Genomic DNA, 24,194 nt, shown 5'->3' with positions numbered 1-24,194 from the left:
CTTGAGAAATCTCTAGAGGCTCAGAAGGTTGCTTCTTCATGCAACTAGCCATAAATTGCATGACTAACAAAATCTAGCAGGTGGGTAGCAAGTAGAGATTTTTAACACTTCCCATGTATCCTTCCAGCTTTACAGAAAAATAGCTCTGCTTTAATGCAAACCAGCAGTATGACAAATTGTTCATTTGTCTCCATTCTCTTCACTATCAGCTAGACTTTTTGAAAATAATAAAGAAAAGCAATCTATTAAGCTACAGCTTCTCCCATACATTCAGTTTGGCTTTTCTCTAATGTATAAAAAGAGACATTCATACATGCTGATGATCCTCCTAGCAACGTAAGATTAGCAGCATATGAGGAGCTGTGACAAATATATACCACTGGCAAACTTGCCTTAGTTAAACCAAAATCCTCAGGATTCCTGCTTATTTTCACCACTATTCATCATTCAGATTCTATCCCAGAATAAAAGCTGAAAAATGCACAGTTGTCTAGAATTGAGTCCTAGGTAAAGAAATAAAAGGTGTGTGAAGCCATTCAAAATGAACAGAAATAAGAGTTCCCTGAATGTGCCAACAGGCTGGAGCACAGGTAATTTTGAGGGAAATGAAAGACACTTTTCTTAAATCACATTGTTCACATTTACTATTCCTCTGATTATTAGAAAATCATAGGCAGAGAAAAAAGAGCAAGCTGGTAAGAAAAACAATGAAGACCGAAAAATTGACAAAAAAGGAAGTGGTTCACACAAAGTCTAATACACCTAGTCATAAACGTTTCCACCCTAAAACTGATCCTGAAGGAAGTAGCCTTTTGGCCTGAGTATGAGTTTCATTATTATGGGAGTTTTTAAGTTGGTTTGAGGCTACATATGGGTTTTTTTTTTTTTCCTACAACACCTTATAAATCCAACATGCCTTGCTGGGCACGTATATGTAAATATTATTAGTCAGTAGCCGATTTTGGCAAACATCTCCGGTGTTAGTTATTTAGGCTGGATTATGCATTACAAATATAATTTTGAGCGGGCATGATGCAAATAGTATTCATTCTAATGATCTTTTATCTCCAGAGTTAAGACTTCTTTCAAATGTAGAAACATCATCAGAAGCACAGGCTTTGTTTAATTTGCAACAAACTCCAAAGAAAAGAGATATTGGAGCATGATGGAGAGAGTGTGCACAGCAACACAGTGCAATGACAAGCATCATGTGGTTAATGATGTCCTTAGTGGCAGCATATCCCCTGGTTTGTATTCTGTGGCTGCTACAATTATTGTGAAGTCAGCCAGAGTTTATAGGTTTTAACTTGTTTCCTCAAAAAAACCCCATTTCCTTTCCTGGACCCAGCAGAGAATGTAGGCTGCAGCCAAAGGGAAAAAAATAAAACTTTGAGTGTAAAAAATCCAGGAAATAAATATAAGAAGAAGAATGGTTGTCATCTAAGAAAGTGAAATAATGCTGCTGTTAAAAATAATACCAGTGAGGTCAAATTCCAACTGTCTGTAACATGCAGATGCACTAAAGAATGAAAATTTTTATCACATAAAGCCATTTCTTATTGCCTTCATTAAAAGCACTAACATTAAAAATATCATTAAAAATAAAGACAAACTAAGTTGTGATAAATTTTAAAAAACCCCTCACTGAAGTCTTTGATCTGCTCTTTGTTAGTACTACACTGGCTATGAGCATCCAGTTTTGTGTTGCTCAGTATGATTTGCACACTGCAATGAAAGTGACCAGTGCAGTGCTGATCAGCTGCAGGGTGTTTATTGTTAACTGGAGTAATGAAATCTTTAAAATACACTAGAAGACACAACACTTGAATAGAGAAAAGAGATCTTGATGTGTCAGGTTACAATTTTTTTTAAAGTCCCATCTTGTGGTTTACATTTCTCATGTAACAATTTACTGAAACAAAATTATGCTGAGAAATGTTGGATATTCACTAATCAAAGGCTATACTTCACATTATATACTTACAGCTGCCAAATTTCAGTGGGCATGAGTGAGCATCCATAGGGAAGTCCTCCAAGTGCATTGGACATTCAGCTTGGACTGTAAGCCTAAAAGGCAAAAGATCTCTCTGCATTCAAGTAATTTAGCAGGACAAGAAAATCAGTTCCACAGAAATAACAGAGTTCATGCCAATTTAGTAGACTGAATTGAAATTTTATATTAAACTAACAAGAATTTACATCAGCTTTTACTTCTTCCATTTTATACGTTCTTTTGAAAGGCATTTATTTATCATATCAAGAACCTGTAAAAGTTGACCTCAAAATCATGAACAAAGGTCATTTAAAGAAAAATACAAATTAAGTACTGCCAGGTTGTTAAGAAAAAGAATTTTCTTCTATAATATTCTGAGGTACGTGTGCTACTACAGCTCTTAAAGGCTCATTAAAAAGCATCTCAAATACAATTAACTTGCTGAAGAACCCTACTCCAGTCTTTTGAATTCAATTTTTTTTACAATTTGAATGGAAGATACAGAGAAAAAATATTTTCTTTCAAAAGATTGCTGCTGCTCATTCTCCATGTTACTAGTGATTATTCTTTATGTAAAAATGTGACAGTATGTTAACAAAGCATCCACTTTTGTCCATTTTGTGAAAAATCCCCGTATCATATATAGAGATTAGTGCAATAAAAAATAATTCAAAACAATTTAAAGAAAGCTTTTCATGGACTTCACCATTATTTTTAATTAAAAAAAAAAAAAAAGCCGAGAAAAAACTCTGTCTTTTCCTTCCTATCCTTTAAGTCTTCTCTGGGTAGAGATTTTTTCTGTATGCCTTTTCTTCTTCTTCATCCAGCCCCAAACATCAGTTACATCCTTCTGTATGCACAGTGGTTCCTAGTCATTGTATTCTCTGCTATATTCTCCCAGCCTTCCACCAAAAAATATTTCATATTTCTACTCCTCCCCAAGAATGTTTATCCGAATTCAAGGGGCACCAAGAGATAAGAATCAGCAAACAGCTGAAGGCAAAGAAAAGAACTGCATGAGCCTCTGATGTAAATCACACAATCATTTTATGTAGACACGATAAAAATAGCTGTTTAAATCTAGGCAAAACAGTCAGATCAGTGTACACATTAATCTCATACCCTGAGAACCAACATACTCACAAGTAACGAAAATGCATAGTCAATTACAATTAACCTGACCCATCTTATACTTCATAATGGTTTCAAACAGTATTTCATATTAGTTATAACATATGATTATTATACTCTCTGGAGGAAGAGAATTTCAGTCAGCTTAGATGGATAATTCTCAAATATTGATTTGAGCCAAAGCAAAAATACAACACAGGGGGTCTGAATTTACTTCAAGCAAACTCTTCTTTCCCTCCATCCAGTATCATTAGCAGCCTACCCATCAACATTTAATAGTATAAGGCTTTCAGAGCTGTGTAGTAAAACTGGGTTTCAGGGATGCTGGCAGGGCTGCATGGAGAAAGTATCACAGTACACGTTAACTTTGAAGCTCACATTTTCTATTTTAATTAGGCTAGGGATTTTAAGTGGACATTCATGACAATTTCTATTTATTAATTATTCTCCAAGAAAAAGAAAATAACTAATTCAGGTGCTTCTGCAAACTTGCGTGAAATTTTCCATAAAATTCACATAGGTAACATTATTGCCAAAAGACTTACCAAAGAAGAAATCAGTCTTACAAAAATGCTACTAATATCTGTGTATATATGATTTTTTATATTTTTTTGTATTCTATATTCTATTTTCTAAGTAAATTTAATACATTTTACCAGCTAAATATTTATCTTAGCTACAAATGATGCACAAAATGAAAAAATCAAAATTTTAAGTTAAATATTTTAATTAGATATAAAGAAACAGTAATTACACAGTAAGACATATTTTTTCCCTTTAGCTCTTGCTGGAAAGAATTTGAGACCTTATTATTACCTCTTCATTCTTGCTTTTTTTTATTGCCCCTGATCTTAATAAAAAATTTGCTTAGAGGCTTACATAGTCAATACAATGGCTGCTGTAACAGGCTCTACTCCTACATTATTTTAATAATTCTAAAACAGAGTTGGTAAACTCTACCTGAAGATCTCACTTAACTTTATTCAGGTGTTCAATATCTTCAATACATTATAAAAACTGAAGGACACATAGGAAAACTGATCTAACTCATTATCAGCCAAGAGACTTTTAACAGAACTGGAAACAAAACATACATTGTTCTAGCTTTCTTTCTGCTTAGAGAAAAATAAAACAAAGGAGAGTTCTGAAACCTGATTTAATTGTTCAATGGAAAAATCCCATGAAGAAATACCTTGAGTAGAGAAGAGATGAACAGACATACCTCATGGTGTACAAGAGTGTCCCATCATCCTGGATTCGTAGAAGCTTGTTTGGCATTGTCATGTTATGAGCCACTGACTTCTTCCCATTGTGAAAAAATGTATCTGGGGTCCAGATTTTGCTGGCCATTAGGTTGTTCAGTCGAAGAATGTTCATTGGGCCTTTAAACTTTAATCTCTCATCCTTCCATCTCTGACGGAAGAACACATCTATTGTGTACTCCTGTAATGGAATAAAGATATGCTTTTTTTTGACACAATGAAACACTAATCTACTTTCTGAGAACAAAAACAGAAAAGATTTGTTTGCAAAATTCCCTTGGCAAAATTGTCAAGGGAGAACAATCATCACAAAAAATTGTATAGTACTGAGAATAATCAGCAGGAAGTAGGTGTATTAAGGGTATAACATTCTTCTACATGATTGCTAGGTGTTGTTTTTATATTGAACTCTTTCAATATTTATATCTGTATCTGATATACAAAGTATCTGTGACCTGGATAAATTCAGTAAACACAGTAAGGAAGGAAAGTAAGGAAAAAATACACAAGATTAAGTAGTTCTTTCAGTATCTTCTGTAAAGTAACCCAGCATTTTAAGAGCATGGAGAATGGCTGAGCCTGGAAGTAAGGAAACAAGGCAACCCATAAGGGGTACAGTATATACAAGCAAAATGATATAAGATTTTTCCAAAGAGGAATGTGAGGCTCTGTAGCAGTGTGAATTTTATGAACAAAAGTACATAGGTAGGAAAGAGCAGCTGATGATTAACAGGTGACACACACTGCCTGGTGAACCTTACTCTGATGCCTAGTCTTGGGAAGGCAGTACAGTTGGAAAAAAAAGATGCAAGCAAAAACAGTCTGATGACCTAGACCAGATGCCTGTGTCAACAGGCTGGGTATCCCATCTGGTGGGTTTTGTTGCTGTTGTGGTTGCTGGCTGGGGTTAAACCACAACACAAACAAAAAACTGATTAAACATTGATAATGTAAATTCATCAGCTATCTTCAAAATGGAACTGTAAATAGATTTAGTGTTTTGCTTCTGTCAGCACAGCATATAAATTGGATATGGGAGAGCTTAAAAAATATGTTGGAAGCAAACTGTATTTGGTGTACTGGCAAATGCTACCTTGGTGCAATTTTGCTTTGTTGGACAGGTACAAAATGTGGTCTCATGACTTCAAAATATTAGTATGCTGCAACAATCTGTACTACTGCAATTGCTCTGCATAAATCATTTTCAAGTAAATTACTTTGAATGGACAAGGCCTGATAAAATTTAACCAATATAAAATTTTCAAGGGATTTCAATATAAAAGTGACTTCAAGGAACTTATCAGCCTCTATCATTTTCTGCTAGCTCCCTTGTGTGCTGATTAACAAGGCTTAAGGTTCTTCTCCATCAATCATACAGCAACACAAAAGGAGTGCTGACTAGACAGAGACAAGTGACAGCTCTCTTCAGCTCCTTTGGTCTGCTAGCCAAAGAGCTGTGAGGACCTTTTCCAGGTCAGGGCCAGAGGCTAAGGACAGCATGCAGAATAAAGGAATGAGAATTTTGTTATGGGAAGGAGCACGACAAGGGCAGGAGAGAAGGCAGTTCTCTTTATGAATGGCAACAGATTCAAAGAGGTATTTTGGAAATTATGGATACTTATAAACTAATCTGACAAAAACCAGAAGCTCAGTTTTTACCTATATCAAAAGGTCATACATTAATGTAATAAAATATTGTCATTTTCCTAATTAAAATTTAAAAATTTAAAAATAATTTTAAATAAAACTAACACAACAGCACACTGAAGATTTATTTGTTTGGTTTTCTTTAATCCCATTTTCTATTTTCTCTAATAATATTTTAGTAAATATATCTGTTTAATACAAAACTATGAACCTCTAAAACATGCATTTCTTTGATATTATACTTGATTTTGTTCAGTACCTCATCACTGCTAGAGACATTGCCTCATAACAAGTGGTTTGCTCACTTCTCTATAATAGATCACATTTAATTGTCCTCTTTCATTTTCTGATTTATATGCTGTTTTATATGTTAGATATCATGCGATTTAAAATCCCATTTACAAATAACAAGTTGCAGACGAGGGAAAGTGACAAAATGCATAATATCGTGGAGGATCAGGAGCAGCAGGGGAATATATGAAATATGGGTAGAAATACCAGGTAATTAAAGAAAAATTGCCCTAAGAGCCTCCTTGTAGTTTTCATCTGAGGGGCTTTACCAAGAAATAATTTTTATAGTAAAACTTATGTTTGAGGTATAAAGAATTGGGAAGAAGAGCCTGAAGGGATTAAGACTCTGAAATTCCACTGAAATTCAGCAGGAGTGAGTGATAGATCCTGCAGGTTCTTTTGACAAACACTTCTGCACATAAATGATTACAATATAAATCTGGACCTTTTTGCAATGTTTCCATCAATAAAGAACTTCAAAAGATCCTGCTTTTTTACTGTCTTCCAACATACATAAAAAGAATTACAAGAGAAATAAAATAGAAAAAAAAGCAGATATGAAATGCCACTAAATCAAAACAGCAACATTTTACAAAAACCCGCATCTGCTGCATGGCAACAGCTAAGGAAGTAGAATAAGCAGGAAAGAATGAGCAGTAGAATGAGCTGCAACCTTGAGAGATCCTACTGGGAAATCTCTGACTGATCCACAGTTAATAGACAATGGCTCAAACACTGTTAAGGTAATCACAGGACTTTGCCCACTATGGCAAACTGTATAAAGAAGCACCTGTTCGTCTGAGACCACAGAACTCCCCTCTCTCCCTCTCCCCAGTATGCCTCTGTGAATTCCTGGAAATTCGGAGACTAAGTTAAGCCTCCTGATGGGAACTTGAGATTACATAAAGGTGCTACTCTTGACCCATTAACTCAGGTCTAAGGAGAAGTAAACAAGGCTGAAGCAAAGGTATCCACAAGAAAAGCCAACTCCGCAGATGTGCTGAAAATAAGCCCTGGCTGGGCCTGGCAGGGGGAGACCATAGCTGCCAGACTCATTTCTGGAATCTGAGCACTGCACATGATCCACAGTTGCAACAGATCTATGGTATTGCAAAAGACAGTGTAAGTCTCCCCTCCCCGGGAGAGGTGTCTGGGCACTCCCATTGTAAACCTGAACATATACTAACCCTTTGAACTCTATGTTTCATGGGCTTCTTCCACCCCTGGCAGATCAAAACTGTGACCATCACTTTGACTAACAAACACTGAAATGACATCAAGTCTTGTTGAATCCATGTGTGGTGATATCTTTCTATTCTCCTTTCCTTCTCTTTCTTTCATTTCCTTACAAATTTTCTTCAGTGTTATTTTTATGCTTTTGTACTGCTATATTGCTATTGATACTAATAACCAAAACGGCTACATACCCCCTTTCCATTGCAACCAAAATTTTCCAAAATTAACTCATATATACATATACATACATACATATACATATACATACATACATATACATACATACACATATATATATGTATGTACGTATATGTATATATATACACATATACATATATACATATATGTATGTATATGTATGTATGTGTATATATATATATGTATGCATGCATTTACAAACACCAGTCATTCAGTTTCACTCTAATCTGCTCCCAGGGTCAATTACTAAGAACCTGAGCTACCCTCACCTTTAGGATGGTTTGTAACACCATCATCCAGTCTGTGCTGGAGATCTTTATTTCAGAACATCTCATTTAGAAGATGGAAACAGGGAATAAACCAAGGTTTGGTGTGAATGACGACAAACACCTTCTGTTTCCATTTACCATGATAGTAGTAAAATCTCACATAGTTTTTAAATAACTTATCTTTCTACAGACTTCTTTGCATTTTTTTCAATGGAAGTATTGGGATCTCAATTTTGTCTTTGTCCATTTAAAAGGATTATTTAAAGCAAAATACAACCCCTGCCTTTGCAACCCAGTGCTATATTTACTGATCTTATGTTCCCTTCTGTGCCAAATCTATTCTACTTATGATCATGAATCCCTACTGATGTTTATCATATTAAAAAATTAAAAAATAGGAAGGTATTAAAGTACTTTGAATATAATCAATATGATAAAAAGCCAGCTACAAAAAGTTGCTACATAAAGATTTTGAGAGTAATTCCTATTCGATATATTTGATATATACCACTTTTTGGTAAATGCAATGTTTACTTTTCAGTCAAGTATAATGTCCATGACAAAGGCAAATCTGGACTCCAGAAAAAATACTCAGATTAATACCTCATACTAATTTCATTCATTTTGTAAATATTCTCCTATGAAAAACACCTGTTCTCTCTGGACATGACCTAACCACTCTCCAGTATATAATGCAGTTTCTCCACAAAATCACAGGAGCATTCTTCCAGGTCTTCAGAGGACTCCTGTGATAATTTCTAGACAGGAAAGTGCTTCCTACTGTGTTGTGTCTAAAATGGTGCTTATACTGCCAGACTATAACGCAGTACGATTAAACATAATCTTTCAAATGTGTGTTGTACTACCTTACATGAAATTTTAGGTACAGGCAATGAGATTCTTGCTACAGTTTTAAGAAGCACTTGACCTTTGCCACTTCAATGAAGAATAAAATGGCGAGGAAATTTTATTCCTCTTTTAAAATGCAGTTGTTGTGCATAATACTATGCACCATAAAAAAGATGCTTGTATCTCTGGCAGAAGCCTGAATATAAGCAATCCCTCCCTCCCCACTATATGACAGTCTTCTTTTTTTTTTTTTTTTTTTTTTTGTTAAGGCCAGATTTGTACGGAAAAAGTTCAAACAACAAAAAAATGTACTCTCATCCTTTCCAATAATGGTTGTCAGATTTTGGCAGTTTTAGCATCTGGAGTAAAGATGGACATGTTCCAAATATCTCAAAAATTGTAAGCGTCCATTAGCAAGCAGTATTGTCCTGAAGCAGATGGAACATTTTATTAATTACCTTCTGGAACCCTGGAACCCAGTACTTTGTTTAATGAATAGTTCAAGCCAGAGTTCCTCATTCCCTACTTGCAAAGATTTTTCTGAGTCATTTATCTAACATATATTTGTCTTTTTCCTGACCACTCTTAAAGCCATTAACAGACATAACCACAAAAACAAATTTTACATACTGTAAACTATAAAACTGTTAAAATGCAAATTAAAAAAAATAAAAGCAAGCAAAGGGGAATTGGCACATATAGCTTTTCACTGAGTCCTTAAAACAGTTAGAAATACTGTGGTTGATACACTGATGAGACAGTTCAGATTCATGGACCTAAATGTCGCCTAGCTAATATAGGAACTGCATATTAATATTTATTTTTACATCAGTATAATTTCTTCATTTTAATTCTTAAAATGTACATTCTTGTTTTCATATATGTCTTAAGGACGTGTAATTTTCATTTTGGATTTGTTTATCTATCTATCTATCTATCTATCTACCTAAGTATCTAAAATATCAAAATTACTTTCAAGAAAACCAAAAAGGAGTTTAGAGAGAAGAGTCAAAAAAATGTATTCAGTCAAAGAAAAATAATCTGCCCATTATATGCACTCTTATCATAACCTGATATTCATCGGTGTGATGAGTGTAAGTTTGTGATGCAACTTCTGCAATTCAATTTATTAAACCTGCACACTAGATATGTTCAGTGAGTGCTGAAATTAGCTTTACAGTAGGAGGATCACATCATTAGTTGGTTGTCTTGGTGGTTTTCTCTGTGGGCAGATCCATGCAGGGTGCAGATGGCACACAGAAGGACTAACACAGTACAACAGCATAAGCTACTTCATCTTTGTACTGCTTGGCTTTACCTAGACCCACCTACCAGAATGGACAAACAATCCATCTCACTTTCTACTTTTCTCTTCTCTAAAAACAAGCAATTGTCTTACAATATGAGGACTGAAAGATTTCTCCTCCAAACGCCCTCAATGCTCCAATAATAAGCACTGACTACTCAGGCTCTGTACAAGCACTTCTCTATCAACATCAAACCTCACTGCACAGAAAATAAACTGAGTCCACTTCCTCTTCTCCAAAACCTACCTTCTGATGTGTACACAACACAGAACATAGAAGGAAACAGTCAGAAATTCCCTTCAGGTCTTTCAAAGTGTGGATCTTACATACTAGTGATTAGAATCCTTGAAAATATTCTGATGAAGGAGGATTCTGCTTTGAAACTGCCCTGTTGGTTAGTTTTTATCAAAACCCTTAACAGCCCTGTTAAAAACTGAAACACAATCCCATCACTGCATTTCAAAAGAACTTGTATTCATTTTTAAATACATAAGTAATGTCTGCCAGATACATATGCCCTTTCATACTATCAAGAATATGTGGAATATTTCTAGGGAATTGCAGCACAGTTTTTCTCTATCTGAAGAACTCATTTCAAGCTTTTTATTTCTGCCTAATCTGCCAACTTCAGTCATTTTTGTCTAAGCATTTAATAGAAACATGAGGTATTAAAAAAAAATCTGGAAAACGTGTTTAACCAGTTTGAATGACAGCGTCTAGGGAAGAGACTGCCTTTCTATTCATATTCATTTATCAAAAGGACCTTCTCTGAATCATTTTCTCTCTCTTTTTTTCCATATACCTGATGTAGAGTGAACTCTGAGTCTAAAAGAAGCACCGAGGAGGGATAAGAGAGTTCTGTAAAAGATATAAATAGGGATTACTTAGAAAAGATACTTCAGGACATTTTTCTGCTGTCACTGAAAATAAAAACACTTGTCATTATCCCTTTTTTATTCAGACAAGGAGAAAGAGCAACCCTGAAACACAGTGGATGCCTGGTGCCAGGAACAGGAATCCAAACAAAGGTACAGAGAGAGCTAACGGCAGTGACAGGCTTGGACACAGCCTCTGACAAATCAATCTCCAATACTGATTCCCTTGGCAGGATGTTGCACAGAGGAAAAAGGCTTCTCAACAGAATAAAAGGACAAAAACTCTGCAAGAGATCATGTGAGATATCTTCATCAAAATTTCAGTGTATGGATTTAACTTGCAGAGGCAATTATCTGAGCCAACAATATACTGACTTTCTAGAAACATATCAATTATAAAAACACAACCTAGATGTTCCCCAATTCTCCCCAAAAAATTCCAAGGATATTTATCATTTCCTTTACTCTTTAGTCTTCTCTTACTGAGTTCAAATAATAACTACATAAAAGTAATTGCAGTACTTTTTAAAAATATTTTTGAAAAATAAATCATCTTGATGCATTCCCTTATTCTGTCCAGACTTGCATATCATACCAGCTTTGTACAGCTTCTCTTAAGTTAAGGAATTCTACCTAATAATTAGACTCTGAAACAGAGCTAAAAATAACTTGCATAGAAAAGAAATCCCCAAACAAAACCTGAAATACAAACTGAGATGAAAAAATCTGAAAAACAGACAGAAAAAAAAAGAAACAGGGTTCCAAGTTCAGTCACTATCTCTAAAGAACCAGCCTCAATTGTAGTGATGAATGCTGTAAAAATCCTTCTGATTATTTCTGTATTTGACTTTCAGTCTTCACTGAAAATTTCTATTCTGGCTGTATTTGAAAAATCAGAAACACTTATTGTCATTTCAGTTGAAAACTGATGAGATGGAAGTGTGTGTAATGATGAACTAGCTGTGTATGATGATATCTACAAAGAAATGTTCCTGTTCCTTGACTTCAAAGTGAAAAACAGGAAGTCTACCATCAAGAAATTAGGAAAAACATTTGTTCACAAGCGACTTGGAAATAAAGGTGCAACCACAGTAAACAAAACTCCCCAATAACAATGAAAATCTAAGACTGCAAGTTGAAATACAAAAGTTTCAGAAGGTTTCTTAGTTTTAAGATTCAAGCTAAACTGATTCAAGTCCTGCCACCTACTATCCGTGTGCTGGAGGAAAGCAGGGAAGACAGTTCCCAATGACAATCAGAAAGACTGTTCTGAGGCAAAATTTGCTAAATCTTGGCAAGCCTTTCTTCACAGCAGACCTTATATAAAAGGTCTCAGTACCTACATAATCTGTCTTACATAAAATAACTATTGCTTGAGGAGTAAATAGGTCTCTTTTTTTTTTTTTCCAATTGTGTGCATCAGCACTTAATATGTCAATGGTTATGAGGGAAATTTTAGGAGCCAAAGTATCAGGAGAGCCTGGAAAGACACCAAGTCTGAGAAAAAGAGGTAAAAATACATTGCTTTCAGTGCTGAAATTCAAGTTACCAGCATGTAGCTTTATAATGATGGTACAGTCTACCAGATTTTAAATAATTAATTTTTAAAAATAGAAAAATAATCAGGTTTAACATTCAATCCTTTTTTATCCTACAAATTACAGTCCAACCAAGTTCATCCTTTACCTCTAAATTTTTAAATATTAAACATTTTAATTTCACAAGAAATGCTTTAATTGGTCTCTGTAACAAGAATTTAGTCCTAGAATTCTTCAGAAAATTAAGAGATGCTTTGTTTTCCAGTTGTTCTGTCCAATTTTTCATTTTGTTGTTTTTCTAAATAATGCAGCTTTTCTTCTCTCGGGCTAATGTCAAAATAAATTTTTATCACTGATTGGGTTGGAAGCCTATAAGGCATCGCATCACAATACTGAACTTGAACATTTCTGAGAAATAACAGCTCAAAAAGACAGAAGAGTGAAAGTAAAATCTGTTTAAATCCATGTTTTGTTTTGCCTTCCTTGATTCTCACTAGTTTTCAAAAGGAAGTTGAAAATCCTTATATATTGGCACTGCATATTTGACATTAAATAGAGTGGTTGACATACAAGAGCTTTACTTTGACACAAATTATATAGATACCCAAATATTTTTGATCATTTGCAACAGATTCCTGGCCAAGAGAGAACAGATTTGGTAGCTGACTATTTTGGTCAGAACAGACAGTAGCATCTTTTGAACTTAGTCAAAATGTTAATCCACTACAAGGACCAAATGTTTTGACTTTTAATATATTTGGAGAAAAATCTCAGTCTCAGCTTCTACTTCTTGAATTTATCAACAGCAAATTCAGCTAGCTTAAAATCAAAGATCAAATTCCACTGGACATAATGAATTTTTTGGCAAAGTTGTGATACCGGAAAAATACAGCAAATGTGAATAAAAACCCACATTCTAGCAATCATACTGAGTCACAGATCGAACACCATACCATACTAGCATTAATGGGAACAGTTAGTGAGGAAAACAGAAACCTCACAAATTCATAGCAATTCAACAACAAAGGTTAGAATTATATATTATCAGCTTTGTCTATCAACACTACATGAGAACTGTGTCCTTAGCTCCAATCCACCTATCACTGCCTGTTTGCCACTTCCTTCTTTCATATTGTAAATGCATATTAAACATCTCCCATGTCAGTGAGTCCCCCTCTTGTTTTCAAAAGCACCCCTCTTCTTCTAAGCACCATTATTCTTCTCAAGATACTAACCAAGGAGGAAAAAACAAACTGGAAAATAGATCATGCAAAGGGGTGCAGTCACACACCTGATGATTTTATTACTATAAGAAACCCCAGTGGAAAGAATCCTAGGGGCAGCAATAATCATGAGAGTTTTGGGCAACAGCAGTGTTCAGCCTAAATACCTCATGTGACTGAGGGCCTCACCATTCACATTGTACCAGCAGAGGACTTCAGGGACCCAGCCTTCCTGAAAAAAATCTGAGCTTGGGATCCTCTAAAAATTCTAGAGGACATGGGCAAGAGCCAAACTTATTCTTCCAAGGAAGCCTTTTAAGGAAGAAATTTTAAAAATATATAATATCCCAGAGTTTCCAACATTTACAGTAGAAAATATCAATGAATCCTCTGTATAATAGTTTACATTATTGATTTAGCCATGCACCTCCTAAATGAAAAAGTATTACTCATGGTTAAAACTCTAATATCACCTTCATGTTCAACTGAATATGTGATGGTTTGGAAGCTATTATTTCAAAACTCACATGTTGGAATTTTCTAGTTGACTGCTCATATGTTTCAAAATTATTTTATAATTATCAACAGAACAAGCTAAATTAACCCTGAAGCTTGTAGTAATAAGAATTAAACTGCTTTTACTTATCTATCTAGTTATCTGCAAATAAACCTACCCATTAGAGTAACAGCTGCCATTCTGATGCACTGCACTTTGCTTTGGTTAACACCTCTGCAAAGATCTGTTAGAGCTGTAGCATCAAAGGACCTGGCCCCTTACTGCACTGTCCATATGTCTATGCAAACAGACACCCAGAGTTCTCCATACATTTATCCACTGGTGTCAAAAGTGTGTTGGGAGGGAGGGAATAGGCTCAGGAAGCTTTTCATTAACTTTCCATTTAAGCACAGATGACCTGAACAGCCTTAAGTAAGTCTCCTTGTGCCTCAGTACTCATCTTTAAAAGTGGATTAATATCATCTTCCTGTTACACAGGACTACCATAAATGCAAGAATTCATCACTCTAAAGTCATGAGATACTAGACCAACAAGGTCAAGATGTTCATACCATCTTTGTATATAGCTGTGGATACCTTTTTTACAAAATTATTAACAAAATAAGAATGATTTCATAAACCTAAAATCATTAGGAAAAAACACCTAAGGAAATTCAGCAACATGTACAGGAATAAAAAAAAAAGTTTATTTCTCCTATGAAATGGCCTTTCATGGCCTTTCATGTGAAGTCTTACTAGTGTATTTCAAAACAGAGCTTGAAAACTGAAACTATCCCACACAAAAAAATTCCACAAAACCCCACCGGAATATATTTTCCAAAGCTATAATTACCTGGTAGTCAGTAAGCAAATAACTTTTAAAATGTTCAATGTACCATGAAAAATTTAGCTTCATAAACTTGTTCATAACATCATAATATCCCCTGTTTTGTATGATGCATAACCTGATTTTTTTTCATAGGAAATGTTGTCTGATTTTTAAAAATATTAATTTTTAATATCTACAGATACACCTAGGTAGTATCTAATATGTCTCATACATAATAAAGAATATTCAAAACACTTCAAAAATAATCTCTTGCAGGATTGGCAAGGGTAGTGTAAGGGACTGAGATGTTAATGGCTAATGGCTCACACTATCAGCCATTTGCAAAAGCAGCAGGTGAGGATGAGCGCAGTAACAGCCCAGGTGCAGAGGGTGTGAGCACCAGGGGATGACCATGACAAAGCAGCCTTTGCTTAGCAAGAAGCTAGAGTTTGAGACAGATAAGGGAAGAGGCCAAAAAGAAGTAGATCTTGTGAGGTGGATTAATATGTTTTATCATGCTGATGTCCTTCTTTACACAAGTGGCTCAGTTGCAAAACTCCGCCCCACTGCGGGGACATACTGGGACATTCACACATAGGCCTGAAGATGTTCATCCTTTCTGACGGGGCATAAGGGGCTCAAATGCACTGACTGAGAGGCAGCTGTCATGTCTTAGAAAGTGTCATAAACCATCAAAGATCCCCAAAATGCCCCAGAATAATTTCTGGGGTATTCCACCAGAGGACTATGCAGGATCCACAGTGTTGCAACAGATCCAAGGTGCTGCAAAATACTGTATAAGACTCCCCATCCCAGGGAAAGTGCCTGGCATTCCATCTATAGCTAAGCATATATAAACCCTCTGGAACTTGTGTTTTGTGGGTTACCCCCACCCCCAATGGATCAAGATACCACTTTGACCAAAGGATATCAAAATTGCAACAATCGAGTCTTGTTACTGAATCCACAGATGGTGATATCATTCTGCTCTTATCCTTTCTTTCTCTTTCTTTCTCCCTTTCGTCTCAAAATACATTGTCAGCCAGGCTAAAAAAATCCTGTTAATGCCTTAGTAAGTGCCTTGTGTCTGGATTTTTTAAGGTTAGCTAAGTTTAAGTTTGCTAAATTAAAGTTTGTGAAATACTTACTTTGCCCGGATGTTATTTTAACACCCGTCAAGTATCTTATTCTACCTTAATGTTCTACATTTTGCAAGTAAAAGTTTGTTGTTGACTCTTCTGAGAATTTTGTTCTCTCCTACTCATTGCCCAGAGTCAGTTAGACCACCTTCCCCTAAACCAGGCAAGTGAACAAGGACATAACAGGTAAAGTAAGTTTGTCCTTCCCTTTCCTTTTAAAGAACTATATCCATCAGGTCTTTCTAACCAGTGTAAAACATTTTCCCTAATCTCTGTATTATTTGCAGCGAGCCTACAAACAATTCCCTATAATCCAGAGCAATATTCTGAAAGTTTCTTTCTTTTTTAATGTCACTGACTTCTTTAAATGTTTACTAAACAATGCAAATTATAAAGGACAGATCTGTATAAAACCCCACAATCATGTTGATGACCCAGTTTCCACATGATGTCTTTCCAGAAGTTTAATTTAGATTTGACTCCCATCAGGTCCCTCAGTCTATTGCCGATATTAAGAGTGCTCCTTTCATTTCAGATTTTCATGCGAGAGGAATCCAATTCATCCATATCAAGATTGCTCCAGAATATAAACCAAAGTACAGTCAGTGGGACAATCAGAAGATTTACTGGTCCTAACTAAACAGCTAACACAAGCACACTTATCATGTAAAGTCCATAAATCAATTCCCAAATTTCAAACTTTGGCACGTTCTGATTTCAGTGAAATTTTTTCAAATTCATCTGCAATAAGTAAAAGAAGAATACAAGTTTAAAGGAAGTTTATATGTATCTTACACCATTTACCCATATATGCAAAAGATTCAGGAACTCACCATATCAGTATCTGACACAGGTCCAAAACTGGTCACATAGATGTTAGTGAAGACTTCAGTAATACTATCTGATATAAAAAGAAAAAAAAAAAAAAAAAACAAGCAAACGTTTTAAATTGATAGCATTTTTTCTAACTCTCTATGCAAGATTATGGGACATTTTGAACAGGTTTCGCTCCTTGTTTACTACCATGTCCTGTTGTAAATACTGGGGGTTTCTCGCCCATTAACACAGAGATTAACAAACAAGCATTTGTCCCACAGAGTAGTTTGTTTCAGTTTGTTCAGCCATACAATCACCAGCAACTACACACATATATCCCGTTTCTCTATCCGCAAAAATAACCACAGCATCTTGGAGTTAACATGGAAGGACAATTCTAAACACAAAATGCCTTTGTTGCAGAGGTCTTACATCTGTTATTGCAGATCTCTCCTATTAAAGCCTTTCTTGCTGAAGGCTGTTTTCTACATTTTTAATAGTTTTTTCAAAGAAAAAGACAAGAAAAGGCAATTATTGACTGTACCAAATGTAACAGAACAGCATCCTACTTTCCAATTGGGTGTGTTTTTAAGTGGCACATATTTTAACATAACAGCTCCTTTCCTTGATATGCAATGCTCCTGATACATTGCTGTGGTACTGTGAACACGTTGAAAAAATGTCCTTCCTAATCATTGCAGTCAGACAGCCATGAAATCAGAATATTAGATACTGTACTGCAGGGAAAAATAACTGCTTAGTTTCTATCTTCAGTTTTCAATTAGGCTCAAAATAGAATGATATTCACTAAGAGGGGTAGTATGCACAGGAAATTTCTTAACAGCAGTTGCCAACTACAGTCTGCATTCTAGACATACAGTCAGCATTCTAGACAGTCAACACAAGGAACTCTCTGCCTTAAAGCCAGCTGCTGATTGGAAAAGAAAAATTTGAATATAACTAGGTGCAATTTGACTCATCACAGAATTTCCCATTCCCAAAAATAACACAACTGCCTGTTGTATAAGTGATCCTGCTGTTATATTATGATTGTATTTCCATATTTAATCATTATTAAATGTGGGTAGTTAATAGTTTCTGTTTTCCCAAAAGCTGCCTTTTAACAAATACATGAAGCAAGTAAATTTTACTTCTAATTATATTGAGGCCAACAGTATAATCCCTACTCCTCACTGGGAGAAACCAGTGGTGCTCACTCATGACAGCAGAGTCTCTACCACCCACCAGGAAAAGGCCAGGACGGAGCCATGAGCAGTGCATGGGGAGCAGTGTATTTTCAAAGGGATGTAGCTGCAAAGATACAGTGATTTCAGACAACTTCTGGAGCATGGGCAAGGAATATTCATCTGTTCTCATCTATAAGGAAACCTCCTTTTTCAGCCAAATATTAGAATATGGGACTTCACAAAGCCCTTCCTACCAAAAATAATCTTTTTTTCCAGGATCATGTCTGCTTTTTAAGCAAATAAATAAAGACTGACTCCTAAAATTCCTCTGCATGTCCTGAGATGTCTTTATTTGTATGACAGAGACTTCTGGAATCCCTTATGAAGCATCCTTATACAAGCTGAGTTGATTTCTACTCCAAATATCTTACAACCAAATTTTAAGTCAGTGGACAGAAAAAGTGCTGAGTCTGCTCTGCTCTTGCTATTCAACAAGGATGAAGTACAGGTATGGCCGAAGTATCCTACAGAAGCCACAAGTATATTTCAGAGGTCTAGAGACTTCATGCTGCCCGTGGGAGACTCTCCAGAAAAAAAAAGATTATCTCCAAATGGTTACCTGGCACAGACTGGAATAAAATGGGAGAGTGACAAGAGAGCTACTCTTCGGGAGGTAAAATGCTGCTGCAGGGACTAATTGTGAAATTTGGCCTGTACTGTGATGACAATACAAAATATTCATTATAATTCCAAGAAAAGCAGTGGGATTACAAAAATACGGCTGACAATCAAGTATCCCAACAGCAGAGTATCAAGGCTAATTTCAAATATAATTGTATAACTTGAAGGAACCCTCCTATAGGCAACAAATAGGCACTTTGCAAATCTTTACCTGCACACTCCCCAACCCCCAAATGCTTGGAAACATAGTCCTCTTGTAACCTCACTCTATTGATATCAGTTATTTGTATCTGATTTATTATTTCACACAGAGGAATGATTTTAATATTTGCATATAATAAACTACAGTACATGGAATCTTCAAGCTTGCCTTGCATTCCAAGTTTTAATTTAAAAAAAATCCCATATTCTGTTATATGATTTCTAAACTCTTCTGTATCTACTCATCCATCACAAATGAGCAGAGAAAACAGAGAGAACAAACATATGGACCACAACTTATGCTTTTAGAACAGTCTGTCGATTCCCCCTGTTGGTTTGTGTTAAGAAAGAGAAAAGTATACCAAGGAGGAAATGGCAAATTTTTATTTTTTTGCCTCTTATTTTCCAAATTCTGCATAGGTAAGAAGTTTCTAGTCATACCCTACCCTCAAGAAAACAAGTCCTTAAAGACAAAAGAAGCTGAAATGTAATAAATCTTGAATTACTTCTGTTACCATTTGTGTTAGCAGCCTGAGTCTTGTGTTTGTTTCTTCCTTGTTACTTTACGTAGTGTTACAGTAAAGGTTCCTCTGAATTAAAAATTTGAACTTGAGGGTTCATAATCAACGTCTACAAAAACAAAAAACACATCATCCTTTTTTTACAACAAATATTGTAGCTATATCTTTGAAGGAGTATATGCTTGTCAAACAAACAATTCAGAAGCATAAAGCACAGTTTCAAATGGGCTCTCTAATCAAAATTCATCCAGCAGGTGTCACAGCCACAGGCTTTTTATAACTCATATTCTGTCAAGAACAGCACAAGTCATCGTACTTAGCCCACCAGAGATTCAAGCAGTTCTGGATCAGTTCTTGTGGAAAAGCCAAGGAATATACTCAGCTAAAAGATGTTCATGCAACATGTGTTTGCATAAAAATCTAGCTTGTTTTTTTTGAGAAAAGTTAAGGACAAGCTTTTTCTACTGGGATTATAAAGCTTGTTTCCTCAAGTGACACATAAGCACATAATGAAAAGGCCTGATTTTCAAAAGAGCTTAAATCAATGGAGGCCCATATTGAAAAACAGTCTAGATTTTAAAGAACCCTCTGTTGGGAGGAAGGGTGGCAGATTCATTTATACTTGTGGGCTCTTGAGTTATTCTGAATCACTGCTTTTGAAAGTTATACAGAGAAATGGGAACAGCAAAGGGTAAGGATATAATTTCTATTTAAGATGCTCCTTTTAGGTGAAAAGATCTCAGGCAAAGAATATAACATGTAGCTGCCACCATCACATGAAGTACTCGAAAATTCTACACAAGCTATTAAAGCACCATTTCTAACTTGCTTTGGTCATAAATGTTAAAAAAGAAGGCCTATCTGAGTTAGATCAGACCAGTTTCTCAGATGATGGAAGCCAAGGGTAAACTGACAAAATATAGTCAATACAGTTAATGATAAAGGAAGGAGGAAAAGCACATCCTTTGGAAGTAAAGAAAAAAAAAAGCAGTAATCATTATGATCATATTGCACATGGTTCTCAAGCACTGGTTTCTTCTGATTTCCTTTCCTTACTTGAACAGGGAATGGTATCATTACTGGAAAAAAATAAAAATCAGAAGTAAGAAAAAGCAATACATATACCAAATTGCAGAAGATTTATACATCCTTATCTGTCCTTAGATGGAATGTTTACTGTGTACTTTAATTACATCCAGGATTTAAAAAAATATTAATTTAAAACAACTCCTCTATGAAGATAATAATTTTATTATCCTCAATTTTCCTCAGGAAGCTGAGGCAGAAGGATTGAATTACGTGTAAGTAAGGTGAAGTACGGTGTTTGCCAAGTCTGGTTACAGCTGTCCAACACTAAGTAACCACACTGGAAAATGTCAACATCATTGACTTGTCAAAAAATTAGAAAAGTGGTTCAGAGCTCAGTTAGAGTTGGTGTCAGTGCCATCTCCGATTCCTTTATGCCAACTCTCCCACTGTTGGGATCCCCTTTCTGATGGCCTGAAATCCTGCTGACTTGTTCCTCAGCAGAAAAGCTGGCTCAGCTGAAGTAGGCTGCTTGGCACAGAATTTGCAGTGGCTGAAGTCTAAACCAATCCAGGCTGAGTAATGGAGATAATTAGAAAAGTCAGATGAAAAGGCTCCTCATAAGCATTTACCAGTTTGTGAAAATTGTAAGATTCCACAGAGGCATTTAAATTTTCAATGAGTTCCTTTGGTCTGCTGTCTGACAGCAGTTTCCAAAATTTTTTCGAGTTCTTTCATATATCCCTTCTCAGCTGCCTGCATCCCTGACAGAGTTCCAGAGTTCCAGTATGTGATGTGAGATAGCTAGACATGCAGGATTCTGCATACCTGAGAGCTCTCCCTTTCCTGGAGAATGCTGAGAAAGCATTATCTTTATTGAAATAAATGTTCAGAGTATTTCCCATATTCGAGAATGACCTGATTATTACTCATTCCCCCTCTCACCAAAATAATCTAAAGTCCTTTCTTCACAGAGAACAGGGACAAAACATGTATGGCTCACTCTGTGCATGTTTAAAAGAAGAGAAGAAATGAGTGTGATGACTGCAAAATATTCAGAAAGGTTCCAGATGTTTGTTTGCATGAAACTGGCTATATTATTGATTAATGTGTCAAGGCTGTTTTCACCAGAAAACAGGCCTAGAAGATTGGGTTGGACTTTTTATTCTTTATAATTTCAGCTTTTATTCAATAAAGCTGTAAATACAGGTTTTGGGCAGCTAAAATAGAAGACAATCTCTTTGAAGTAATCAAAACCCATCAAAAGTCTTCTTGGTGGGATAAAACTTTTAAAGTATACATATGAAGTTTTAATGTATAATATAAAAAAAATCAGACAAACATAATTTTAAATGTAGAATTAATAGTGCCTGTGAGAACACTGAAAGGCTGTAACTGAAAGGCTGCTAAAGCATGCAAGAAAAAAAAAGAGAGAAGGAAAATAAAATACTGCTCTTTAAATATGTCAACAACAACAAAAAAGGAGGTCAAGTTGCAGTGCTATGGGAAACTTAACTGAGGATTTCTGAGTTTTTGTGGAAATGCTGTCAAAAGTTTGATGTTAATTTAATTATTTTTCTATAAAAATTATTTATCAAGAATTGACATTGTTCTGACATTGTAATATGGTCTCCAGGGGCATGCTTGGCAATGTTGCCCAAAGGCCTTGAAAATGTCATTCATAATACAAGTCAGAAATTGCACAGGTGAAACAGCCAGGGTCTTAATCCATCAAACACTGCTCCAACTCTACATGCTGCCCTTATCTGACAAGCTCCTTAGTGTGTCTGTTGACAGCTCAAGACACTGACTGGCTGGCAGGGAATGGGGGTCAGAGGAGGTCATGCAACACAGAGCTGTAAAAGCAGCAAAATCCATGGGAACACAGATATTTCAAAATCATGTTCTGCCATTTCTTTATTTTTGGTTTAGGTGGTTTATGAACAATTTTATTTATCCAACCACAACTTCATTCATTATCCACTATTAAATTACAACAGTCTCAAAGCCACATATGCTCTACATAAAACCACTTCCAATTTGTAAACTGAAGTAATTTGTGAGAAGAAAAAAATCCATTTCTCCCCTTGACATTGGCACTTCATTTTATCCATGAACTATCAGCAAGAAAATTTTTTCCTATGGGCCATGATTCTCTTTCAAATCTCCATCTTTAACAAAGTATATGTAGAGTAAGCTTACCAGTAAGAGTTAGAAACACCTCTAAGTATCATATCAACAGTTGCACTCTTGATTCACATTGGTGTAAATGAGATCAGAAACAAGCACTGTACTTAATTTCTCATGGTGTTGACTAGAACAAGAATACATTGTGGATAAAACGTCTGGAAGAAGAGACAGGAATTGACAGCCAGTAGGCTAAGAGACCCCAACTGACTTACCTCTGAAGAGCTGATATCTATTAACAGATATTATATCGCTTATTAAATTAATGGCAGCTCTATATAAAGTCTATCAGGGGCCCTCCAAAGGCCTATTCAGGACTTATGAAATTCAGCAGCCCTGTAAAGCAGTACCATAAATACTGTTATGTCATTTACACTAACTACTAGGGCTGCATATAAGCTCACTCTTTTATTTCAGCAAAGCAGTATTCCTTATTCTGAAATAGTTAAATCTTGTTCAAAATGACAAGAATTTGCTATAAGACAATAATTCAGTTAAACATTAGTGTTTCTTTAGAGTGAGACTATTTGACCATCACAGAAACACACTAACCTGGAAAAAAGAATTTAGCTTAACTGTCAACACCCTTCTCTACTGTAGCAAAAATATGACTTGCGAAAACATTCTCAGATATGTTTTTAGCTAAACTAACAGCTTTTTTAGGTGTAGGTTACCCACAAAATGAGCACAGAATGATATGTAGGCACATCTGCAACACAAATAATGTGATATCATAATCAGAATTTACTCTTTGTGCTGTATGTAGAAGACACTGGTGCAAACTGCCTTAGCACCATTACCAGATATCAAAGGAAAAAAAAATTCTGTGCTGAGAGAACATTTACACATTACAAAGATAATTTTCACATGTATATGACAAATTTGAGGTTTAACTCTCAGTCAAAAAGAAGAGTGCAGATGACACACACAAACATATTTACTACATTTTCTTCTCTCTCTCCCAAGTGACCTTTGATTTGTAAACCTTATTACTTCAGATCACAAATTTAAATTTTCAAAGGGTCCTATGAAAGAAGAACCTTGGATACAAGTGATATTTGATGTGCACTTTTAACTTTATTTTATACTTTCTCTACAAATTTGAGAAAGTTGCTCAAGGATAATGCTAAAGACTGATTTTGGTGCCCAATTATCTCTTAAATTATTGGACAAGCTGCACAAAGCTCCAAGTTTCCATTTAAATCAATCAAAGTTAATCTGAATGTCTCTGTGGTCCAGATCATAATGACTAAATTTTGCACTTATATTTGTCTGAATCCCCTTTATTCCTA

General features: G+C 35.5%; 1 protein-coding gene across 1 annotated transcript in view; it reads right to left on the bottom strand.

Annotated features, from left to right (window-relative positions):
* The window catches only part of GABRA2 (gamma-aminobutyric acid type A receptor subunit alpha2), a 62,486-nt gene that overhangs the window by 21,328 nt on the left and 16,964 nt on the right, over positions 1 to 24,194 (bottom strand). Inside the window, exons 4-6 of the mRNA XM_053940767.1 lie at positions 17,117 to 17,184; positions 4,347 to 4,567; positions 1,985 to 2,067 (exon numbers count right to left, since the gene is read on the bottom strand). Of these exons, the coding sequence (XP_053796742.1) occupies positions 1,985 to 2,067; positions 4,347 to 4,567; positions 17,117 to 17,184 (372 nt within the window). The remainder of the gene's footprint in view (positions 1 to 1,984; positions 2,068 to 4,346; positions 4,568 to 17,116; positions 17,185 to 24,194) is intronic.

This window comes from Vidua chalybeata, chromosome 4 (genome assembly GCF_026979565.1).
Source record: "Vidua chalybeata isolate OUT-0048 chromosome 4, bVidCha1 merged haplotype, whole genome shotgun sequence".
NCBI classification, from domain to species: domain Eukaryota; kingdom Metazoa; phylum Chordata; class Aves; order Passeriformes; family Viduidae; genus Vidua; species Vidua chalybeata.
The sequence above is the reverse complement of the archived record's forward strand: the minus strand, read 5'-3'. Positions and strand labels throughout refer to the sequence as shown.